General features: G+C 39.9%; 2 protein-coding genes and 1 long non-coding RNA gene across 4 annotated transcripts; all 3 read right to left on the bottom strand.

Moving 5' to 3' along the window:
• Positions 1-358: 358 nt before the first annotated feature.
• Positions 359-3,808, bottom strand: LOC146389563 (ubiquitin carboxyl-terminal hydrolase 37-like). Its single transcript, XM_084911383.1, has 11 exons — positions 3,683-3,808; positions 3,503-3,559; positions 3,271-3,402; positions 3,055-3,178; positions 2,818-2,969; positions 2,613-2,712; positions 2,396-2,472; positions 2,110-2,218; positions 1,443-1,500; positions 1,116-1,273; positions 359-1,029 (listed from the first exon to the last, which is right to left on the bottom strand). The coding sequence occupies exons 1-11, from the start codon at positions 3,727-3,729 to the stop codon at positions 1,024-1,026; spliced, it is 1,020 nt and encodes a 339-aa protein (XP_084767509.1). The 5' UTR covers positions 3,730-3,808; the 3' UTR covers positions 359-1,023.
• A 2,189-nt stretch (positions 3,809-5,997) lies between these two features.
• Positions 5,998-9,090, bottom strand: LOC146389562 (uncharacterized). The gene is made up of 4 exons (XR_014797605.1): positions 8,624-9,090; positions 7,940-8,008; positions 7,662-7,839; positions 5,998-7,579 (listed from the first exon to the last, which is right to left on the bottom strand). It is a non-coding gene; the product is annotated as an uncharacterized LOC146389562 (long non-coding RNA).
• Positions 9,091-15,506: 6,416 nt separating this feature from the next.
• LOC146389561 (ubiquitin carboxyl-terminal hydrolase 37-like) lies at positions 15,507-20,796 on the bottom strand. 2 transcript variants are annotated; one of them, XM_084911322.1, is made up of 15 exons: positions 20,739-20,796; positions 20,175-20,440; positions 19,629-19,684; positions 19,219-19,309; positions 18,831-19,109; positions 18,651-18,707; positions 18,419-18,550; positions 18,203-18,326; positions 17,966-18,117; positions 17,761-17,860; positions 17,544-17,620; positions 17,258-17,366; positions 16,591-16,648; positions 16,264-16,421; positions 15,507-16,177 (listed from the first exon to the last, which is right to left on the bottom strand). In XM_084911322.1, exons 5-15 carry the CDS (start codon positions 18,983-18,985, stop codon positions 16,172-16,174), a joined length of 1,128 nt encoding a protein of 375 aa, XP_084767448.1. In that variant the 5' UTR covers positions 18,986-19,109; positions 19,219-19,309; positions 19,629-19,684; positions 20,175-20,440; positions 20,739-20,796; the 3' UTR covers positions 15,507-16,171. The 2 variants fall into 2 exon arrangements, with proteins under 2 accessions (XP_084767448.1, XP_084767439.1); XM_084911313.1 differs by lacking the exon at positions 20,739-20,796 and having other exon boundaries at positions 20,175-20,258; positions 20,368-20,524.
• Positions 20,797-24,955: the final 4,159 nt, after the last annotated feature.

Genomic DNA, 24,955 nt, shown 5'->3' with positions numbered 1-24,955 from the left:
AAGCAGAAGCTGCAACTGATCGAGGGAATATTTGTCTGAAAACTTAAACTGAACTCCAAGGGTACCATTGCTCCAGCTTACCATCTTTACCTGAGTGAATCAGTTTGTTGAACAATCTAAATGATTCAGAAACTTCTGTGACATCAACTTAACTAAGGCTCATTACAAATTTCACAAAACACTGCTGAATACTTTTAATATTTTTTTATTAGTTATTTTTGTTTTTGTTGTTATTTTGATTTTAATAAAACAAAAAAAATAAAGAATTAAATAATTTCTTTATTTTTTAATTTAATTTATTTTACAAATAAATTAATAATAATATTAATAATAATAACAACAAATTAGTGATGTCAGCGTTAACGTCATTAGTTAAAATGACGTTAACGCTGACAGCACTAATTTGTTGTTCCCAGAGAGCAAGCCAAACACTGGTCCAGAAAAGGACGATCTCTAGTAGTGGTGCACTACTAGTAGATTTTGTTTTAACCTCCTAGGACCTGGTGTCCACATATGTGGACATAACATTTTGGGTTGTCTAGACCAAAATACAAAATTTTGCTCTTCAAAAACCTGATATCCACTTATGAGGGAGGACATTACACTGCCACTGTTCAATCGAAATTTAAAATGAACGTCCTCATATGTGGATCTCATTGTTTTGAGAAACAAAAAAAAGATAGTCCGAATCTGATGTCTTTGTTTTTACATCGATCAGGTCCCAATCAACCCAAATGGCACAGAGAAATTAAAAATGCATGCCATGAAAGAGTTCAGGTCTTAGGATGTTAAAAATGTCCCTGCTGATGAGACCAGTGAATGTGGGGCGACGGTGGCAAGAAAAAACTCCCTCCTGGAGGAAGAAATCTTGGGAGGAACCAGGCTCTCTGGGAGGACCCTTCCTCCTGAGGGCAATACTTACCAGTACTTGTCCTCCAGTGTGCGATGGTGGGCTGGGACGACTGCTTTTCCTTCTCAGCATGATGATGACCTTAACTTCCTTCCTTCCTTCCATTTCCTGTTTCAGAACTGAGAATGAAGACAAAACTGGTTAACAAGGTAACAGGACATTTAAAAATTCTCTCACTTCAGGATGAGATGCTGTGCCTTCTTACGTTTCTCTTGTAAAACAGGATGTAGGCCGAGTGCTGCTGTTCCTCACAAGCTGCAGATCCAGTTGTGTGGAGCACCTGTGCGTCATTATAGGTGAGCCAGCGATCTGATGTAGAGTGCTGACTCTCCTCAGGATGGACAGAACTACAGATGTAGTGTCCTGAAATCACATTAAGACAAATGAATCCAACTTCTGGAAGTCAACTGATTCAAGCAAACAGTGATTTTGACTTAGTGCTTCTTAGAACATCAAAAGCTTTTGTGTGTGAGTCCTTCACTGAAAAGTAGCAAGTTTTCATTTTCTGTTTGTAACAAGTCTGTTGTTTTACCTGACTCTGTGCCTCCATAATGACTGATGATGCTGACAAGACTGTAACAGCCACCACCCTGAGAAGGAACAAATCCAAAGAGTGTTAGTTTCATAAAGTCTCACATCAGTGCCATAATTAAGCTGATTTGCTGAGGCTACGTCCACACGAATGCGTTTTCGTTTGAAAACACATCGTTTTCTCTCCGCTTTGACCTCCCGTCCACACTGAGACGGCGTTTTCCTCAAGGAAAAACACAGCATCTTGAAAACGCTCTCGAAAACGCATACATTTGAAAACGGAGCTGTCCCGTCGCAGTGTGGACACTCGAAAACGCAGACTTTCTAAAACGATGACGCATTTTAGTCATGTGATGCAGTCATGTGAGCAATTAAACAAAGATAGCCGAGTGCATTATACAGCAGTTGTTTTGATTGCTCTCAACTTTGACAGCCCTAAAAAAGATTAATATCAGTTTGTACATGCTCCGGATAGCTTTTCTTCAAATTCTGTAATTCTCACTCACTTTTGCGCATGCGCAGGACTGGAACGTAAGCGTTTTCGGCCGTTTCAATGCAGACGCACAACTATTTGAAAATGACTGAAAACGCTAGTGTGGACACGGAGTTTTCAAATCTCTCCGGGCTAGTGTGGACGTAGCCTGAGACGTTCTGCAGTCTGTTTTTACCTGATTGGATGGCACCACCAAGTCCCTCTGCAGCCTGACGGGGTCATCCACCTTCTGAATCTTGTAGGTTTGTGTAAAGCCAAACCTCTTCAGATGCAAGATCAGAACTCTGGCAGAAAAGAAAAAAAACACAAACAAGGTAGAAAATAAGAAGAATGAGTGTCAAACACAAACAGAAGATGGGAGAAAACGACTGCTCAAGTATTGTCTCGAAAAACTCTGATATTTGATGCGCCACAGTTTGGAAACCTGGTCAGTCGATCAATTCTGATGTGACCTTACTCACCTTGGCAGTGTATCAAAAGACGACTTCAGTTCTGAGGCCGTCCCTCCACAATCACAGCGAAATTCTATTTCTTGTTCCTGAACAACAGCACAGAGAAAACAGGCTTTATGGTAGAAAGAAATCTCAACATATGCACACACACATACACACAAACACTAACAAAAAAGGTGTGTTAAGATCGCTGACACTACAACTCTATTGGAATTTGTGATCTTACCTTCAAGTATGTCTCTAACATGTTTATAACAGACCCCTCTGGAACCAGGTCAAGAGACAAGCTGGTGAATTCCTCTTGCTGTGATGATTGGTGACCGCAGCTACACATTTCAGGAGTAACGTAGTTAAAGTAAAGATCAGGTAGGTGGAAAAGAGGTATATGGAAATATTGCAACCAGCTCTGCGTTTCTGAAAGACAGGCTTACCTCTTGCATGTCCTCATGTTTTCCATTTTAAAAATGTGATGGTCTTCTACTGGGCAGGTATAACTTTGGCCCAGCAGAGCTGCGTTCCTCTCCAGGTGAGGTGCGAGCCTTTTGACCTCATTGAGGAACAATGTTAGGAATTCATGAGCGTCCTGAAAGAAAAGCAGAGAGATTTAAAACAGTACATCAAAATCAGAAGGTAAAGCAAAAAACGAAATGTCCAAATAGCTGACGCACTTTCTGTGCACTGCCGGTGTATTCAGGAGCTTGATTGCTGAATGCCTTCTTAAAAGCTCTTAGGTGGTGATCTTTAAGGCCATAATCTGTTGACTCATGACAGTCCCTGACATCAATGAGCCTTCTGTAGAAAGGAAAGGGTAAACAGACATTTCTGCTGTTAGATCTCTTTGTTCTTCAGGTTTTTGAAGAAAGTAGAAGGTTGACGTAGCGCACCTTAAGAGCTGAGCTTCTGGATCTGTGCTCCACAAAACCTCCTGACGCCCGATGTCTCTTATGAACTCCTCAATGTTGAGGAGGCTCTGCAGGCAGGAGTTCATGTAGCAGGTGTTTCCGATGTTTGGAAACCTGACACACACGCACAACGTTTACAGTATCAGTGTAAAAGAATTCATTTTCTCCACTTTGACAAAGTGAGCTTTGGTCTTTGTGCACCACGTGTACTCACCCGAAGCAGTCTGTAGTCTCAGTTTGACTTTCTATTATTTTTCCACCGCATGCTACACTGCTCCAAAAAGGTAAAAACACGAACACAAAATTAGGAAAGATGTCAGGATGCTGAGCAGTGTATGTGCATGTATGCATGAGCTTTGAAGTTGAAACATTTTGGAGGACGTCTTTCTCTTACCTGTTAAACACATGCTCCCATCCACTCTCTTGGTCCAGAAGCTCCATAATCCAAGTGTCCCAACTCAGGTCTGCTGGGATCTTTTCCGTGGTGCTTCTTACCTGATATATATATAGGACATAGCTGTGTGCCTCATTGCTCTTAATTGCTCTCATTTAAATGCTTGATGACAGTGACTCTTTCCATAAAACATACCTTCCCGGATTTAAAAAGAGACCAGCGAGACCTTTTTTGTGTCTTCACAGTGTTGCTCTCTGCCTCTGCATCGCTGTCAGTTTGCTGCAGAGGACGAACAAACATAATGTTATTAAAAAAGTAAAGTCACTTAAAATTAACAAGTCAAATTTAAAGAGAATGTGCATTTCATATGTTTTGTGTAAAAGCAAACCGAGGAACAGCAGAAGAAGTGTCTCCATTTTCTCTTCTTTTGACCATTTTCAGGGTTAGCTGGTGTGGCAGCAACAGAAGCATCCGGGATGCTGATGAGGACAAAAGTGTAAATGTTGTGGAAATTTATAAGAAGGAGTACATTTTGCTAATACAGATTGCTAATAAAAAGGAATAACTGTAATGGAATACCAACATGAACAAAATCATGTATTTTATACATTTACACTCTACATTTTCAAACGCTAATCTCTGCATCCATATAAATAATAGACAAGACTAGAAGTAGTAAAAAAGATGCAAATACACAAGGTGGAAGAAAAATGCCAATAAAAGGGAAATAAAAGAGCTCCAACTAAAGCACTGCTATAAATATCTCCAGCAGCATTAAAGAGTGGCGCATTTCTTTACCTCTGATGAGACGTAGAAGGAATTTCCTTCTCTGCCACGTTTTGTTTGTGTAATTTCTGTTTAGAAACAAGAAAACCAACATCAGTAATGGCATAAAACAAACATACCAAGTGGGTCTCTCCATGAAAAGTGTCCAGTTAGAAAATTTGGTATTATTTCATATTATTTATCACTTTAGTGAGCTGTCAGCTCATGAAGCAGATATATAGGAATATCTTTAAATAAAATAAAAACAATTTATTCATGCTTTAAATTGAGTTTTAAAGTTTGTCCTATGAGATACAAAATCCTTCACTTGGTTCTGATCAAAATTCAGTTTTTACAGAAATCATCCATGAAGCTTCAAAAATGCTTATTCACCATAAAAAATATTTAGAGAAACATCCTGCAAGTCTCTTCGAACTTACCTTTCTGTGAAAAAAAACGTTTAAACATCTTTGAACTTAATTTGAGGACATAGCTGTGTGCTAAATTGCTCTTAATTCTTCTCATTTAACTGTGATGAGTAAATGCTTGATGACAGTGACCCTTTCCATAAAACATACCTTCCAGAATTTAAAAAGAAACCAGCGACACTTTTTTTGTGTCTTCACAGTGTTGCTCTCTGCCTCTGCATCGCTGTCAGTTTGCTGCAGAGGACGAACAAACATACGTTTATTAAAAAAGTAAAGTCACTTTAAATTAACAAGTGCAATTTAAAGAGAATGTGCATTTCATATGTTTTGTGTAAAAGCAAACCGAGGAACAGCAGAGGTGTCTCCATTTTCTCTTCTTCTTTTGAACATTTTCAGCAACAGAAGCATCCGGGATGCTGATGAGGACAAAAGTGTAAATGTTATTTTTCAAAGTGGAAATTTTTAACAAGAAGTACATGCTGGAGATTGCAAATAAAAATGAATAACTGTAATGGAACAAAATCATGTATTTTGTACATTTACACTCTACATTTTCAAACGCTAATCTCTGAATCAATATAAATTATAGACAAGACTAGAAGTAGTAAAAAAGATGTAAATACAAAACACCAATAAAAGGGAAATAAAAGAGCTCCAACTAAAGCACTGCTATAAATATCTCCAGCAGCATTAAAGAGTGGCGCATTTCTTTACCTCTGATGAGACGTAGAAGGAATTTCCTTCTCTGCCACGTTTTGTTTGTGTGATTTCTGTTTAGAAACAAGAAAACCAACATCAGTAATGGCATAAAACAAAGTATATGGTATGAAAATACAAAATCCTTCATTTGGATTCAAAATTCAGTTTTTACAGAAATCATCCAAGAAGCTTCCTTAAAAGTTTCAAAAATGCTTGTTTACCATAAGAAAATATTCAGAGAAATGTGCTGCGAGTCTCTTCAAACTTACCTTTCTGTGAAAAAGAAGTTTAAACATCTTTGGACTTGATGCGATCGCAGCGAAAATCTCCTCAGCTTTGCAAAAGTTCAACTGAAAACAAGCAGTCAAAGGTTGTATATTTATAAACTTTCAGCATAGAATGTTCATACCCTGAACAGCAAACATCATCATTATGATGTATGGGGATAATTTGCATATTTTGGAATGTATGCTCATTTGAACTGTGTGGTACTCGTCTCCAAGCAACTGCTACAAAAACAGGTCAAGTCAAGTGGCTTTTATTGTCATTTTAACCACGTGCAGAGGTACTGTACAGAGTGAAATGAGACAGCGTTCCTCCGAGACCCTGGTGCTATATATGACATATACGGACAAACCCAGGACTACATAAAGTGCAGTGTGCATAAACTGCAAAAATAAACAAGACAAAACAGTGCAAAACTAGACAGAACAGGACGATACAGACACAAGACAATGGAAATGTGCAAAATGCTGAGTATTGTGCAAAAGTAACTTGGTGTCTGTATGTATGTGTGTGTGTGTGAGATACTGCAGATAAGTGCTTGGTAGTGACGTGTGTGAAGGTGTGCGTGTGCCAGTGCAGTCACTGAGTGTTCAGGGGTCTGACGGCTTGTGGGAAGAAACTTTTCCGTAGTTTGGTAGCGAGGGCCCGGATGTTCTGGGACCTCTTTCCAGAAGGCAGCAGGGTGAAGAGTGTGTTTGAAGGCTGTGTGGGGTCCTCCAGCAAGCGGGTGTTATAAGGAGGGGAGAGGGGCTCCAATGATCTTCTCAGCTGCTCTCACAATCCGTTGTAGGGTACTGCGATCCAATGCGCTGCAGTTACCATACCAGACAGTGATGCAGCTACTTAGGATGCTCTCGTTAGTCCCACTGTAAAAGGTGGTGAGAATGGATGGTGGGAGATGGGCTTTCCTCAGCTTCTGCATGAAGTAGAGACGCTGCTGGGCCTTCTTGGTTATGGAGCTGGTGTTGAGGGAGCAGGAGAGGTTCTCCGCCAGGTGGACACCAAGAAATCTGGTCCTCTTCTTGACGACCTCCACAGAGGATCCATTGATCTTAAGTGGGCAGTGATCCCACTGTGCTCTCCTGAAGTCAACAATCTCTTTTGTTTTGTCCACGTTCAGAGACAGGTTGTTGACTCTACACCTCTACAGATGGCCCGCAGTGCAACCCTTCAGCTTCCTAGTAGATGCACCTATATACAAATTTAAAGACCTAGGAGACTTACGTCTCGTCACAGAGTTGTAGCATTCACAACATTTTCAGAAAACTTGACCTTTGAACTTGAGGTCAAGGTCACTGATATTCAAACTGACCCCAGAACTTTAGTAGATGCACCAATGGCATCAATTCAAAATCCTGCCCCTCGTTCTCGAATTATTGTCTTGACCAAGCTGAGTATACAATTATGAAACAACCATTTCCCATTTTTATTTCACTATCTGTAACTACGACAAATAAACAGTATTTGGGACACAAGTCACTATTAAAGTGGTTAGTGAGACTCCACATCTGATAACAGTATAACACACTGCTTATTTATGTAAAATTGTCATCAATAAATGTGTTCAAAACAGAAGCTACACTGGCTTTAAAAGTTTTTGTTAACTCTGACTACCTGTCTGCTCTTACCTGTTTCTTTTGCTCTCTGCTGTCTTCATCCTCCATCCAACTCTACAGCTATTGTTAGGGATGACATGATGAAACTGAAGGGTGTCTGGGCACTGAAAAAAGAAGAGAGATTGGATTAGGCTGCAGCTGGCGTGCCATTCTCTCACTTCAGGATGAGATGCTGTGTCTTCTTACGTTAATCTCGTAAAACAGGATGTAGGCTGAGTGCTGCTGTTCCTCACAAGCTGCAGATCCAGTTGTGTGCAGCACCTGTGCGTCATTATAGGTGAGCCAAGGATCTGATGTAGAGTGTGGACTCTCCTCAGGATGGACAGAACTACAGATGCAGCAGCTGTTTCCGATGTATGGAAACCTGACACACAAACACAAAGTTTACAGTATCAGTTTAAAATAATTCATTTTGTCCAGGTTGAGAAGGTGAGCTTTGGTCCTTGTGCACCACGTGTACTCACCTGAAGCCGTCTGTAGTCTGAATTTTATTTTCCATTATTTATCCACCGCCCAAATGTTTCACTACGCTACTGCGAAAAGGTAAAAACACAAACACACAATTAGACACTGAGCACTGGATGTGCATGTATGCATGAGCTTTGAAGTTTAAACTTTTTTTTTTATCATCAACAATTTTTATTTATTTCATTTTAAACTTCAATAACAGAGCTTAAGGATAACTACATAAATAAATAGTTTTAAAAACAAACAAACAAAAACAAAACAACAACAAAACACAACAAAAAACAAAACAACAACAAAACAAAGGGAAGTTATCCTATTCTTTCTTCGCACACCAATCCCCACACCACCACTCTGTCATTACTCCTCTGTTCTTCAAGTTACAGAAAGCCAGCTTGTAAAGGGGACCAAATACAATCATATTGAGGCAATTTGTCTAATAAACCATAAGTCACTTTTTCGTAAGACGCCAACTTAGCCATTGTCTTTAGCCACTCTTCATAGGGAGGGGGGTTCTTTTTCCGCCAATGTCTTAGCAGGACCCGTTTGGCCGTAGTAAGAGCCAAAATAATCCATCTTTTTGTATAACTGGAAAAATCTCCATCAGAAAGTTCTGTGGTTATACCAAGTATGGACAGTTTTGGTGAGATACCAAATCTCCTTTTTAAAACACTGAAAATTACCTCCATTATATTTTCCCACCAATCCCGAAGTGCCGAACAGCTCCATAAGATATGTAAAATCGAAGCATTTTGACCATCACATCTCCAACATTCGTCCGTAGAGGCCAGGTTCCATTTATACAATTGTTGCGGTGTTCGATGCCACCTATGGATTATCTTAAGTTGAATAAATCTACTGCCTGTTTCTTTACACATAGTATTAACATTTTGAAAACATGAATCCCATTCAACTGAAGATATGTCCAATGCCATGTCCTGGGCCCAGTAGCCCTTAACTTTAAGGAGAGGGTCAGCTGACCGTTCTTGCAATAAGTGATAAATCTTAGCGTTGGTACCTTTACCCAAGGGTGATCTTGAGAGCAGGACTTCCACAGGGCTGCCCACAGGACAACTCAAGGGGGTTCCCAGCCACTTCGATAATGAACTATGTATTTGGACATATCTCCAGAATTGATTACGCTGCAACTTATATAACTCTACAATTTTATCAAAGCTTAGTCCCACAGTCAAATAAATCTGATACATTAAGGATGCCTGCTTTACGCCACTGTAACCAGTCAACCGATGTCCCTCCAATCAAAATTCTTTTATTACTCCATAAGGTTGCCGAAGGTGATTTAATAAAGTCCCAGCGACCTGCCCTATGTAATTTAAACCACAATGTCTTTGCAATTATAGGATGGGTAGTTTTATGACTGGTATCAAACAGCTCCCTCCAAGGAGAAATACCGCCATTAACTTCCGTCTCTATATGGGACCAGATGGGTTTAACTGGTGCAGTAGGTAACCAAGCTCTAAGTTGTTTCACGTTCATCACCCAATAATACCATTGGAAATTAGGCAATGAAAAACCTCCTTGTTTTGCACTCGCTTGAAGTTTCTTAATACTTAAACGATGCGGTGAGCTACCCCAAAGAAACTGCCGGATTAAAAAGTCTAGATCTTTGAAATACTTATCTGGAATGTGTAATGGAATATTAGATAAAATATAAAAGATCATGGGTGCAGTCATCATCTTAATACAACTAATTTTACCCCATATTGTGAGACGTACTCTGGACCATCTACCAAATTCCATTTTTATTCTTTCAAACATTGGCTCCATATTTGCTCGAACCATCTTAGTGTAATCCGAGGTAATTTGTATCCCCAAATACCTCAAACCATTCACGGACCACCGAAACTCCCACTGTTTAAATAAAGTATGGGGGCAGTGTCCTGACTTAGGCATTGCCTCTGATTTATCCCAGTTGACGCGATACCCTGAAAGCAGCGTAAAGCTTTCTATACATTCTAATAGGGCTGGAATTGACTTCCCAGGCTGGGTCATGAGTAACAACATATCATCTGCATATAATAGAAGCTTATGTTGACTATTACCCATCGAAATTTCAAATATATTTACATTATTTCTCAGTTTTTGTGCCAAAGGCTCTATAGCAATTACAAAAAGACCGGGGCTAAGGGGACAACCCTGTCTTGTGGATCTCTGTAAAAGGAATAGGTCTGATATGAGCCCATTCGTCAATACTCGCGCTGAAGGCGAATCATATAATATCTTTATCCACCTAATAAAATTGTCACCAAAACCAAACTTTTATAATGTCTTAAACAGATAATCCCACTCAACACAATCAAAAGCTTTTGCAGCATCCAGCGATAGGGCCACTGTTGGATATACTGAATCATATACATAATTTTGCAAATTAACCAACCGCCTAATATTATCTGAACCATAGCGGTTTGGAACAAAACCAGATTGGTCTGCATGAATTATTTTCACCATTACTACTTTTAATCGACTCGCTAAGACCTTTGCCAAGATTTTTTGGTCAGAATTCAGCAAAGATATGGGGCGGTAACCACTTGGGTCTAAAGGGTCTTTCCCAGTTTTAGGAATAAATGTTATAAGTCCAGAGTGCATTGACTGAGGTAATGAGCCTACTTTGAACGCCTCATTATAAACATCGAGCAACAGGGGACTTAACATATCCTCAAATGCTCTATAGAAATCCAATGGTAACCCATCTAATCCTGGAGCTTTATTAAGTGGCATACTGTTAATTGCACGGGTAATCTCCTCCACTGTAATTGGAGCATCTATAATCTGCTGGTCAGTAGTAGAAAGCTGTGGCAGGTTTAAATCAGTAAAGAATGCTTCGAATTTCTGTTCATCTAAACTCCCTTGTGTAGAATAAAGATTATTGTAAAAGGCCCTGAATCCATCATTTATATGTCTAATAGAAGTTGAAATAACCCCATCTGATTGTCGTATGCCTGGGATATGGTTCATACCGTCTTTCTGTTTAAGACGGTATGCTAATAAACGACTCGGCTTTTCTCCCATTTCCCAATATGCTTGATTAATGCGAAATAAAGCGTATTCTGCCTTTCTGTTGTACAGTACATTCAACTTATATTTAACTTTAACGATTTTATTCAACGTAACTCTGTCTTTTGTATGGGAATGTACTGCCTCAAGTGCCTTTAATTTGGCTTCTAACGTAATGATATTCTTGTTAGCTGCCTTCTTTTTAAAGGAAGCGTAAGAAATTATCCTCCCCCTTAAGTATGCCTTCATAGCATCCCACCAAGTAGCCAATGTAGTGTCCTCTCGCTTATTTGTCTGTTTGTAAAATTGTATTTCATCTCTTATCAATTTAATAAACCCAGAGTCTTTAATTAAGGACACATTTAAATGCCATCTGCGGCTTTGAGGAATCTGTAAAATATTTCCAAGACATAGAAAAATTGGCACATGGTCCGAGATTACTATATTACCAACACTTGAATCTATAGAGTTATTCACTAAGGCTTCAGAAATAAGAAAGTAGTCGATTCTAGTATAAACATTATGAGGCGGAGAGTAAAAGGAATATTCCCTGCCTTCTGGATGCATTGTCCGCCAAATATCATTCAGACCTGAATCTGAGGTCATCTGCCTTATGGCAACTACAGATCTACTCTCTGTGCCTCTCCTAGGAAGTGATCTATCTAGGTCTTGATCCAGTATTTGATTAAAATCTCCTCCTACCACTATTTGTGCACCTTCTAATTCCAAAAGATACTGTGACAGGTTATGAAAAAAGGCGAGTATGTCCGCATTAGGTGCATAGATATTGCATAAAATTATTGGTGTGTCCAGTAGCTGTCCATAAACCAATATAAATCTACCTTCCTTATCTGTTATTAATTTTGTTTCAGTAAAGCTAACTGCTTTATGAATCAGAACCGACACTCCCCTACTTTTACCAGTTCCAGGACTGGAAAAGACTTTACCTACCAAGGAACATTTAAGTTTTAAGGCTTCTGACTTGCACATGTGCATTTCTTGAATAAAGGCTATATCAACTCTTGATAACTTTAGATATGTTAACATTTTCTTCCTCTTAATCCCGTTATTCAACCCCTTAACATTCCAGCTGGCTATTTTGAAATCTGTCTGTCTATCCATCTTATATGTTGTCTCCTTGACCTGGAGACAACATATAAGATGAACCGCCATGGACCTCAACCAGCAGGCTTTGTGTTACCTGTTTCTTTATACAGGAGCATGTAGGGGTGGACTGCCTTTTTATTTGATTACCCTTTTCTCATGTTTTTGTTAGTTAGGGACATTTTGGGGGACGTTATACTCTTACTTGTTAAACACATGCTCCCATCCACTCTCTTGGTCCAGAAGCTCCATAATCCAAGTGTCCCAACTCAGGTCTGATGGCATGTTTTCAGTGGTGTTTTTAACCTCTTGGGAACTTTCACTACATTCCTTACTTGATGCAGAAAGAAGAAACGAGTCAGGGATGCATAGCAAGCACAACAAGACACCAGCAGTCCAGACCTTTCACCAACTGAAGACATTTGCAGAACCATAAAACATGACAGAGAAGAGCTGGGACTATGTGAAAGGGTGAAGTGCTGCAGTAAAGTTGCAATGGTCCTATCTTTTATACAGTCTATGGTTCACTCTATTAAGATGTGATTATTTCCAAGGCCCATTTAGTTTTAGTTAGCTGAAGCTAAACCAGAAGTTAAAACGAGATGGTGAAAAACATTTTTAGTTAATGTTACGACTGTTGTTGTAATGTTGTCTCATATGTAAATCTGAGTGTGCAGGTGCCTTTCCGTGATTGGTGCATCCATGGGACGGCCCATACAGATTGGCTCATGACCTGGAGACAACATATAAGATGACACCGCCATGGACCTCAACCGGCAGGCTTTGTGTTACCTGTTTCTTTATACAGGAGCATGTAGGGGTGGACTGCCTTTTTATTTGATTACCCTTTTCTCATGTTTTTGTTAGTTAGGGAGATAAGACATTGTCATTTGGTTTTATTCTTTTCATAAATAAGTTTTGTACATCCTTTAGATACGGTCCCTTTTGTTTGTTGTTTTGGGGTCCACCCCGAAGCTATAGTTCGCTCCTTTCCTTTGTTAGAATTCAATCACTGTAAATAAATCACCATCAAAATTGTACTGATTGTGTGATGTGCTGCTTGGGGTCAGACAGGGGTGGATCACCCTTATATTATGGTCTGGCCACCCCTAGAATGGCCATAACACTAACTAAAATGAAAATTAAAACTAGACTTATAACTGGCTGGCTGGTGTCCTTACCAGTGACCTTGGGTCTGAACTGTGGGCTCCTCTTTCCAGGTGTTCGTACTGCCTGAGTGGGACCAAGATGTGCCGTCTTGCCTCTTTTGGGTTTTCTGCATGTTTCTGGCTCAACATGCAAGTATCCACTTCTTGACGTTCGCTGTTGGTTGCAGCCACTTGAGGTTTCTGGGCTCATTTGGGTTCTCAACACTGGGTGACTTTGATGGGAGTGAAAGCATCCTCACAACATAAATCACCACACTACCTGCTTTTGTTTCAGATTTTTTCTTTATCCTTGTTAACATGTTTGGGTACTGGGTTTGCCTGTAATGCATTTTGTGCTCCAAAAGCTGTTATTTTGTGCAGCTGTGCTCCAAAAGCTGTTAGCATGACCTTTCTTATCATTAGATTGTGCCACACCAGCACCTGAGAGAAAAGCTTTGAGTTTGATTTTGTGTTTTGCAGGCACTCAGGAGAATAAGTCATGATGTTTCTTGTGTTTGTCATGTTAGTATCTCAGTGCTTGTCAATCACCAGTCAACAGTGTCACCACTGTGAACAACATCCTGCGACCGTTTGAGCCAAAACCTTCGAGAAGTCCCTGCAGCCGCTTCAAAACTCATCACTGAGCTCGATCTCTCTTTTAACACGCTGGAGACAACAATGAAAGATGACTTTCTTTCATATGCTGCTTTGAGGGCTTTGTTCGTGAACAACAACAGAATCAAAACCATCCATGAAGAGACATTTCACCCGCTGATTAATTTGGAGAAACTGGACTTCCACAAACCAGTTGGAGACTTTGTCTTCTGGATGGTTTCAGAACCTGATTTCTCTCCACTATTTCAATCTTTTGGGAAACAAATATACAACACTGGGTCCGGGAAACCTTTTCCTGCCACTGAGGAGCTTGAAGACCCTCCATTTTTGAGGAGCTTTCCCTCAGTCTGTCAGTGAAAGGGATTTTTTTTTTAACCTTGAAACTGCCGTGACCCTGTCCAAAGACCAACTGGCCGGGTCAGTCATGGATATTCACAAATACCCCATAGTACTGGTGGAAAAGAAATATCGGGGGAAAATGCAAAGAGTAACAGCTGCAGTTAGCTGACGGCCATCATACCCCTTAAATCTGAAAACTGATTGGTCGGGGTTTAGTAGCTCAATAGGACAGTATGTAGGCCTGCACACACCACCAACAGGGACACGTGGCGTTTGGGTTGCCCGTTCCAGCAATTCGCTACACAGAAGATAATGGCATTATGCAACTGGCCCTTTGATCAAATGATGAGAGCTGAGAGTCAAATAGTGCGCCCTGACATAGCACTGACATTTCCACATGTTGTAACGAGTAGGGACAGACCATGTTCAGTGTGTCGAGAGCATAGAGCCGCTGTATCTGTGCGCACCACCATCTTGCATTTTTTGCATGTTTGGATGTGCGCCGATGGTGTGCGTCCAGTGGTGTCGGCTGGTGAACCAGCTGGTCATTCAAAAAGCGCCTTTATGCCCCTCACCATTAATGGAGGTCCCATTTGAGCGCATTGGCATGGACCTCATTTTATCGATGAGAAAAAGAAAGTCTTTAGTTCAGCTGTTGTTAACTGAGCTTGACTTTGTTGATTAAACGTTGCAAACCTGCCTTCAGTGTGTCCTGTACATGAGGTCATTTAGTACACCACAGCACGGTGAGTTTTTTGAGCTGATGAAGTTCAGCCAAAACAGGAAACATGCAGCAGGAGACAGTAACTTGTTAAAATGTTATAAAAGGTACAATTAAAGATTTTCACCCTTTAATTGATCCAAGGATAAATGTCTAATTTGGTCAAAATTTTATAAGCCATTTCTGGAGAGACTGCAGTGGAAATGTTGTCACTTTTGGACTTTGCTACCTGCAGCTAAACATTTGCAGCTAAATCATTTATTTAAAAGCAGAAGCTGCAACTGATCGAGGGAATATTTGTCTGAAAACTTAAACTGAACTCCAAGGGTACCATTGCTCCAGCTTACCATCTTTACCTGAGTGAATCAGTTTGTTGAACAATCTAAATGATTCAGAAACTTCTGTGACATCAACTTAACTAAGGCTCATTACAAATTTCACAAAACACTGCTGAATACTTTTAATATTTTTTTATTAGTTATTTTTGTTTTTGTTGTTATTTTGATTTTAATAAAACAAAAAAAATAAAGAATTAAATAATTTCTTTATTTTTTAATTTAATTTATTTTACAAATAAATTAATAATAATATTAATAATAATAACAACAAATTAGTGATGTCAGCGTTAACGTCATTAGTTAAAATGACGTTAACGCTGACAGCACTAATTTGTTGTTCCCAGAGAGCAAGCCAAACACTGGTCCAGAAAAGGACGATCTCTAGTAGTGGTGCACTACTAGTAGATTTTGTTTTAACCTCCTAGGACCTGGTGTCCACATATGTGGACATAACATTTTGGGTTGTCTAGACCAAAATACAAAATTTTGCTCTTCAAAAACCTGATATCCACTTATGAGGGAGGACATTACACTGCCACTGTTCAATCGAAATTTAAAATGAACGTCCTCATATGTGGATCTCATTTTTTTGAGAAACAAAAAAAAGATAGTCCGAATCTGATGTCTTTGTTTTTACATCGATCAGGTCCCAATCAACCCAAATGGCACAGAGAAATTAAAAATGCATGCCATGAAAGAGTTCAGGTCTTAGGATGTTAAAAATGTCCCTGCTGATGAGACCAGTGAATGTGGGGCGACGGTGGCAAGAAAAAACTCCCTCCTGGAGGAAGAAATCTTGGGAGGAACCAGGCTCTCTGGGAGGACCCTTCCTCCTGAGGGCAATACTTACCAGTACTTGTCCTCCAGTGTGCGATGGTGGGCTGGGACGACTGCTTTTCCTTCTCAGCATGATGATGACCTTAACTTCCTTCCTTCCTTCCATTTCCTGTTTCAGAACTGAGAATGAAGACAAAACTGGTTAACAAGGTAACAGGACATTTAAAAATTCTCTCACTTCAGGATGAGATGCTGTGTCTTCTTACGTTTCTCTTGTAAAACAGGATGTAGGCCGAGTGCTGCTGTTCCTCACAAGCTGCAGATCCAGTTGTGTGGAGCACCTGTGCGTCATTATAGGTGAGCCAGCGATCTGATGTAGAGTGCTGACTCTCCTCAGGATGGACAGAACTACAGATGTAGTGTCCTGAAATCACATTAAGACAAATGAATCCAACTTCTGGAAGTCAACTGATTCAAGCAAACAGTGATTTTGACTTAGTGCTTCTTAGAACATCAAAAGCTTTTGTGTGTGAGTCCTTCACTGAAAAGTAGCAAGTTTTCATTTTCTGTTTGTAACAAGTCTGTTGTTTTACCTGACTCTGTGCCTCCATAATGACTGATGATGCTGACAAGACTGTAACAGCCACCACCCTGAGAAGGAACAAATCCAAAGAGTGTTAGTTTCATAAAGTCTCACATCAGTGCCATAATTAAGCTGATTTGCTGAGGCTACGTCCACACGAATGCGTTTTCGTTTGAAAACACATCGTTTTCTCTCCGCTTTGACCTCCCGTCCACACTGAGACGGCGTTTTCCTCGAGGAAAAACACAGCATCTTGAAAACGCTCTCGAAAACGCATACATTTGAAAACGGAGCTGTCCCGTCGCAGTGTGGACACTCGAAAACGCAGACTTTCTAAAACGATGACGCATTTTAGTCATGTGATGCAGTCATGTGAGCAATTAAACAAAGATAGCCGAGTGCATTATACAGCAGTTGTTTTGATTGCTCTCAACTTTGACAGCCCTAAAAAAGATTAATATCAGTTTGTACATGCTCCGGATAGCTTTTCTTCAAATTCTGTAATTCTCACTCACTTTTGCGCATGCGCAGGACTGGAACGTAAGCGTTTTCGGCCGTTTCAATGCAGATGCACAACTATTTGAAAATGACTGAAAACGCTAGTGTGGACACGGAGTTTTCAAATCTATCCGGGCTAGTGTGGACGTAGCCTGAGACGTTCTGCAGTCTGTTTTTACCTGATTGGATGGCACCACCAAGTCCCTCTGCAGCCTGACGGGGTCATCCACCTTCTGAATCTTGTAGGTTTGTGTAAAGCCAAACCTCTTCAGATGCAAGATCAGAACTCTGGCAGAAAAGAAAAAAAACACAAACAAGGTAGAAAATAAGAAGAATGAGTGTCAAACACAAACAGAAGATGGGAGAAAACGACTGCTCAAGTATTGTCTCGAAAAACTCTGATATTTGATGCGCCACAGTTTGGAAACCTGGTCAGTCGATCAATTCTGATGTGACCTTACTCACCTTGGCAGTGTATCAAAAGACGACTTCAGTTCTGAGGCCGTCCCTCCACAATCACAGCGAAATTCTATTTCTTGTTCCTGAACAACAGCACAGAGAAAACAGGCTTTATGGTAGAAAGAAATCTCAACATATGCACACACACATACACACAAACACTAACAAAAAAGGTGTGTTAAGATCGCTGACACTACAACTCTATTGGAATTTGTGATCTTACCTTCAAGTATGTCTCTAACATGTTTATAACAGACCCCTCTGGAACCAGGTCAAGAGACAAGCTGGTGAATTCCTCTTGCTGTGATGATTGGTGACCGCAGCTACACATTTCAGGAGTAACGTAGTTAAAGTAAAGATCAGGTAGGTGGAAAAGAGGTATATGAAAATATTGCAACCAGCTCTGCGTTTCTGAAAGACAGGCTTACCTCTTGCATGTCCTCATGTTTTCCATTTTAAAAATGTGATGGTCTTCTACTGGGCAGGTATAACTTTGGCCCAGCAGAGCTGCGTTCCTCTCCAGGTGAGGTGCGAGCCTTTTGACCTCATTGAGGAACAATGTTAGGAATTCATGAGCGTCCTGAAAGAAAAGCAGAGAGATTTAAAACAGTACATCAAAATCAGAAGGTAAAGCAAAAAACGAAATGTCCAAATAGCTGACGCACTTTCTGTGCACTGCCGGTGTATTCAGGAGCTTGATTGCTGAATGCCTTCTTAAAAGCTCTTAGGTGGTGATCTTTAAGGCCATAATCTGTTGACTCATGACAGTCCCTGACATCAATGAGCCTTCTGTAGAAAGGAAAGGGTAAACAGACATTTCTGCTGTTAGATCTCTTTGTTCTTCAGGTTTTTGAAGAAAGTAGAAGGTTGACGTAGCGCACCTTAAGAGCTGAGCTTCTGGATCTGTGCTCCACAAAACCTCCTGACGCCCGATGTCTCTTATGAACTCCTCAATGTTGAGGAGGCTCTGCAGGCAGGAGTTCATGTAGCAGGTGTTTCCGATGTTTGGAAACCTGACACACACGCACAACGTTTACAGTATCAGTGTAAAAGAATTCATTTTCTCCACTTTGACAAAGTGAGCTTTGGTCTTTGTGCACCACGTGTACTCACCCGAAGCAGTCTGTAGTCTCAGTTTGACTTTCTATTATTTTTCCACCGCATGCTACACTGCTCCAAAAAGGTAAAAACACGAACACAAAATTAGGAAAGATGTCAGGATGCTGAGCAGTGTATGTGCATGTATGCATGAGCTTTGAAGTTGAAACATTTTGGAGGACGTCTTTCTCTTACCTGTTAAACACATGCTCCCATCCACTCTCTTGGTCCAGAAGCTCCATAATCCAAGTGTCCCAACTCAGGTCTGCTGGGATCTTTTCCGTGGTGCTTCTTACCTGATATATATATAGGACATAGCTGTGTGCCTCATTGCTCTTAATTGCTCTCATTTAAATGCTTGATGACAGTGACTCTTTCCATAAAACATACCTTCCCGGATTTAAAAAGAGACCAGCGAGACCTTTTTTGTGTCTTCACAGTGTTGCTCTCTGCCTCTGCATCGCTGTCAGTTTGCTGCAGAGGACGAACAAACATAATGTTATTAAAAAAGTAAAGTCACTTAAAATTAACAAGTGCAATTTAAAGAGAATGTGCATTTCATATGTTTTGTGTAAAAGCAAACCGAGGAACAGCAGAAGAAGTGTCTCCATTTTCTCTTCTTTTGACCATTTTCAGGGTTAGCTGGTGTGGCAGCAACAGAAGCATCCGGGATGCTGATGAGGACAAAAGTGTAAATGTTGTGGAAATTTATAAGAAGGAGTACATTTTGCTAATACAGATTGCTAATAAAAAGGAATAACTGTAATGGAATACCAACATGAACAAAATCATGTATTTTATACATTTACACTCTACATTTTCAAACGCTAATCTCTGCATCCATATAAATAATAGACAAGACTAGAAGTAGTAAAAAAGATGCAAATACACAAGGTGGAAGAAAAATGCCAATAAAAGGGAAATAAAAGAGCTCCAACTAAAGCACTGCTATAAATATCTCCAGCAGCATTAAAGAGTGGCGCATTTCTTTACCTCTGATGAGACGTAGAAGGAATTTCCTTCTCTGCCACGTTTTGTTTGTGTAATTTCTGTTTAGAAACAAGAAAACCAACATCAGTAATGGCATAAAACAAACATACCAAGTGGGTCTCTCCATGAAAAGTGTCCAGTTAGAAAATTTGGTATTATTTCATATTATTTATCACTTTAGTGAGCTGTCAGCTCATGAAGCAGATATATAGGAATATCTTTAAATAAAATAAAAACAATTTATTCATGCTTTAAATTGAGTTTTAAAGTTTGTCCTATGAGATACAAAATCCTTCACTTGGTTCTGATCAAAATTCAGTTTTTACAGAAATCATCCATGAAGCTTCAAAAATGCTTATTCACCATAAAAAATATTTAGAGAAACATCCTGCAAGTCTCTTCGAACTTACCTTTCTGTGAAAAAAAAACGTTTAAACATCTTTGAACTTAATTTGAGGACATAGCTGTGTGCTAAATTGCTCTTAATTCTTCTCATTTAACTGTGATGAGTAAATGCTTGATGACAGTGACTCTTTCCATAAAACATACCTTCCAGAATTTAAAAAGAAACCAGCGACACTTTTTTTGTGTCTTCACAGTGTTGCTCTCTGCCTCTGCATCGCTGTCAGTTTGCTGCAGAGGACGAACAAACATACGTTTATTAAAAAAGTAAAGTCACTTTAAATTAACAAGTGCAATTTAAAGAGAATGTGCATTTCATATGTTTTGTGTAAAAGCAAACCGAGGAACAGCAGAGGTGTCTCCATTTTCTCTTCTTCTTTTGAACATTTTCAGCAACAGAAGCATCCGGGATGCTGATGAGGACAAAAGTGTAAATGTTATTTTTCAAAGTGGAAATTTTTAACAAGAAGTACATGCTGGAGATTGCAAATAAAAATGAATAACTGTAATGGAACAAAATCATGTATTTTGTACATTTACACTCTACATTTTCAAACGCTAATCTCTGAATCAATATAAATTATAAACAAGACTAGAAGTAGTAAAAAAGATGTAAATACAAAACACCAATAAAAGGGAAATAAAAGAGCTCCAACTAAAGCACTGCTATAAATATCTCCAGCAGCATTAAAGAGTGGCACATTTCTTTACCTCTGATGAGACGTAGAAGGAATTTCCTTCTCTGCCTCGTTTTGTTTGTGTGATTTCTGTTTAGAAACAAGAAAACCAACATCAGTAATGGCATAAAACAAAGTATATGGTATGAAAATACAAAATCCTTCATTTGGATTCAAAATTCAGTTTTTACAGAAATCATCCAAGAAGCTTCCTTAAAAGTTTCAAAAATGCTTGTTTACCATAAGAAAATATTCAGAGAAATGTGCTGCGAGTCTCTTCAAACTTACCTTTCTGTGAAAAAGAAGTTTAAACATCTTTGGACTTGATGCGATCGCAGCGAAAATCTCCTCAGCTTTGCAAAAGTTCAACTGAAAACAAGCAGTCAAAGGTTGTATATTTATAAACTTTCAGCATAGAATGTTCATACCCTGAACAGCAAACATCATCATTATGATGTATGGGGCTAATTTGCATATTTTGGAATGTGTGCTCATTTGAACTGTGTGGTACTCGTCTCCAAGCAACTGCTACAAAAACAGGTCAAGTCAAGTGGCTTTTATTGTCATTTTAACCACGTGCAGAGGTACTGTACAGAGTGAAATGAGACAGCGTTCCTCCGAGACCCTGGTGCTATATATGACATATACGGACAAACCCAGGACTACATAAAGTGCAGTGTGCATAAACTGCAAAAATAAACAAGACAAAACAGTGCAAAACTAGACAGAACAGGACGATACAGACACAAGACAATGGAAATGTGCAAAATGCTGAGTATTGTGCAAAAGTAACTTGGTGTCTGTATGTATGTGTGTGTGTGTGAGATACTGCAGATAAGTGCTTGGTAGTGACGTGTGTGAAGGTGTGCGTGTGCCAGTGCAGTCACTGAGTGTTCAGGGGTCTGACGGCTTGTGGGAAGAAACTTTTCCGTAGTTTGGTAGCGAGGGCCCGGATGTTCTGGGACCTCTTTCCAGAAGGCAGCAGGGTGAAGAGTGTGTTTGAAGGCTGTGTGGGGTCCTCCAGCAAGCGGGTGTTATAAGGAGGGGAGAGGGGCTCCAATGATCTTCTCAGCTGCTCTCACAATCCGTTGTAGGGTACTGCGATCCAATGCGCTGCAGTTACCATACCAGACAGTGATGCAGCTACTTAGGATGCTCTCGTTAGTCCCACTGTAAAAGGTGGTGAGAATGGATGGTGGGAGATGGGCTTTCCTCAGCTTCTGCATGAAGTAGAGACGCTGCTGGGCCTTCTTGGTTATGGAGCTGGTGTTGAGGGAGCAGGAGAGGTTCTCCGCCAGGTGGACACCAAGAAATCTGGTCCTCTTCTTGACGACCTCCACAGAGGATCCATTGATCTTAAGTGGGCAGTGATCCCACTGTGCTCTCCTGAAGTCAACAATCTCTTTTGTTTTGTCCACGTTCAGAGACAGGTTGTTGACTCTACACCTCTACAGATGGCCCGCAGTGCAACCCTTCAGCTTCCTAGTAGATGCACCAATATACAAATTTAAAGACCTAGGAGACTTACGTCTCGTCACAGAGTTGTAGCATTCACAACATTTTCAGAAAACTTGACCTTTGAACTTGAGGTCAAGGTCACTGATATTCAAACTGACCCCAGAACTTTAGTAGATGCACCAATGGCATCAATTCAAAATCCTGCCCCTCGTTCTCGAATTATTGTCTTGACCAAGCTGAGTATGCAATTATGAAACAACCATTTCCCATTTTTATTTCACTATCTGTAACTACGACAAATAAACAGTATTTGGGACACAAGTCACTATTAAAGTGGTTAGTGAGACTCCACATCTGATAACAGTATAACACACTGCTTATTTATGTAAAATTGTCATCAATAAATGTGTTCAAAACAGAAGCTACACTGGCTTTAAAAGTTTTTGTTAACTCTGACTACCTGTCTGCTCTTACCTGTTTCTTTTGCTCTCTGCTGTCTTCATCCTCCATCCAACTCTACAGCTATTGTTAGGGATGACATGATGAAACTGAAGGGTGTCTGGGCACTGAAAAAAGAAGAGAGATTGGATTAGGCTGCAGCTGGCGTGCCATTCTCTCACTTCAGGATGAGATGCTGTGTCTTCTTACGTTAATCTCGTAAAACAGGATGTAGGCTGAGTGCTGCTGTTCCTCACAAGCTGCAGATCCAGTTGTGTGCAGCACCTGTGCGTCATTATAGGTGAGCCAAGGATCTGATGTAGAGTGTGGACTCTCCTCAGGATGGACAGAACTACAGATGCAGCAGCTGTTTCCGATGTATGGAAACCTGACACACAAACACAAAGTTTACAGTATCAGTGTAAAATAATTCATTTTGTCCAGGTTGAGAAGGTGAGCTTTGGTCCTTGTGCACCACGTGTACTCACCTGAAGCCGTCTGTAGTCTGAATTTTATTTTCCATTATTTATCCACCGCCCAAATGTTTCACTACGCTACTGCGAAAAGGTAAAAACACAAACACACAATTAGACACTGAGCACTGGATGTGCATGTATGCATGAGCTTTGAAGTTTAAACTTTTTTTTTTTATCATCAACAATTTTTATTTATTTCATTTTAAACTTCAATAACAGAGCTTAAGGATAACTACATAAATAAACAGTTTTAAAAACAAACAAACAAAAACAAAACAACAACAAAAAACAAAACAACAACAAAACAAAGGGAAGTTATCCTATTCTTTCTTCGCACACCAATCCCCACACCACCACTCTGTCATTACTCCTCTGTTCTTCAAGTTACAGAAAGCCAGCTTGTAAAGGGGACCAAATACAATCATATTGAGGCAATTTGTTTAATAAACCATAAGTCACTTTTTCGTAAGACGCCAACTTAGCCATTGTCTTTAGCCACTCTTGATAGGGAGGGGGGTTCTTTTTCCGCCAATGTCTTAGCAGGACCCGTTTGGCCGTAGTAAGAGCCAAAATAATCCATCTTTTTGTATAACTGGAAAAATCTCCATCAGAAAGTTCTGTGGTTATACCAAGTATGGACAGTTTTGGTGAGATACCAAATCTCCTTTTTAAAACACTGAAAATTACCTCCATTATATTTTCCCACCAATCCCGAAGTGCCGAACAGCTCCATAAGATATGTAAAATCGAAGCATTTTGACCATCACATCTCCAACATTCGTCCGTAGAGGCCAGGTTCCATTTATACAATTGTTGCGGTGTTCGATGCCACCTATGGATTATCTTAAGTTGAATAAATCTACTGCCTGTTTCTTTACACATAGTATTAACATTTTGAAAACATGAATCCCATTCAACTGAAGATATGTCCAATGCCATGTCCTGGGCCCAGTAGCCCTTAACTTTAAGGAGAGGGTCAGCTGACCGTTCTTGCAATAAGTGATAAATCTTAGCGTTGGTACCTTTACCCAAGGGTGATCTTGAGAGCAGGACTTCCACAGGGCTGCCCACAGGACAACTCAAGGGGGTTCCCAGCCACTTCGATAATGAACTATGTATTTGGACATATCTCCAGAATTGATTACGCTGCAACTTATATAACTCTACAATTTTATCAAAGCTTAGTCCCACAGTCAAATAAATCTGATACATTAAGGATGCCTGCTTTACGCCACTGTAACCAGTCAACCGATGTCCCTCCAATCAAAATTCTTTTATTACTCCATAAGGTTGCCGAAGGTGATTTAATAAAGTCCCAGCGACCTGCCCTATGTAATTTAAACCACAATGTCTTTGCAATTATAGGATGGGTAGTTTTATGACTGGTATCAAACAGCTCCCTCCAAGGAGAAATACCGCCATTAACTTCCGTCTCTATATGGGACCAGATGGGTTTAACTGGTGCAGTAGGTAACCAAGCTCTAAGTTGTTTCACGTTCATCACCCAATAATACCATTGGAAATTAGGCAATGAAAAACCTCCTTGTTTTGCACTCGCTTGAAGTTTCTTAATACTTAAACGATGCGGTGAGCTACCCCAAAGAAACTGCCGGATTAAAAAGTCTAGATCTTTGAAATACTTATCTGGAATGTGTAATGGAATATTAGATAAAATATAAAAGATCATGGGTGCAGTCATCATCTTAATACAACTAATTTTACCCCATATTGTGAGACGTACTCTGGACCATCTACCAAATTCCATTTTTATTCTTTCAAACATTGGCTCCATATTTGCTCGAACCATCTTAGTGTAATCCGAGGTAATTTGTATCCCCAAATACCTCAAACCATTCACGGACCACCGAAACTCCCACTG

Source organism: Perissodus microlepis, chromosome 3, assembly GCF_051167445.1.
Source record: "Perissodus microlepis isolate ML-2025 ecotype Zambia chromosome 3, ASM5116744v1, whole genome shotgun sequence".
In the NCBI taxonomy this organism is placed as follows: Eukaryota; Metazoa; Chordata; class Actinopteri; order Cichliformes; family Cichlidae; genus Perissodus; species Perissodus microlepis.
Note: the sequence above shows the minus strand (reverse complement) of the source record. Positions and strands in the feature narration are given on the sequence as shown.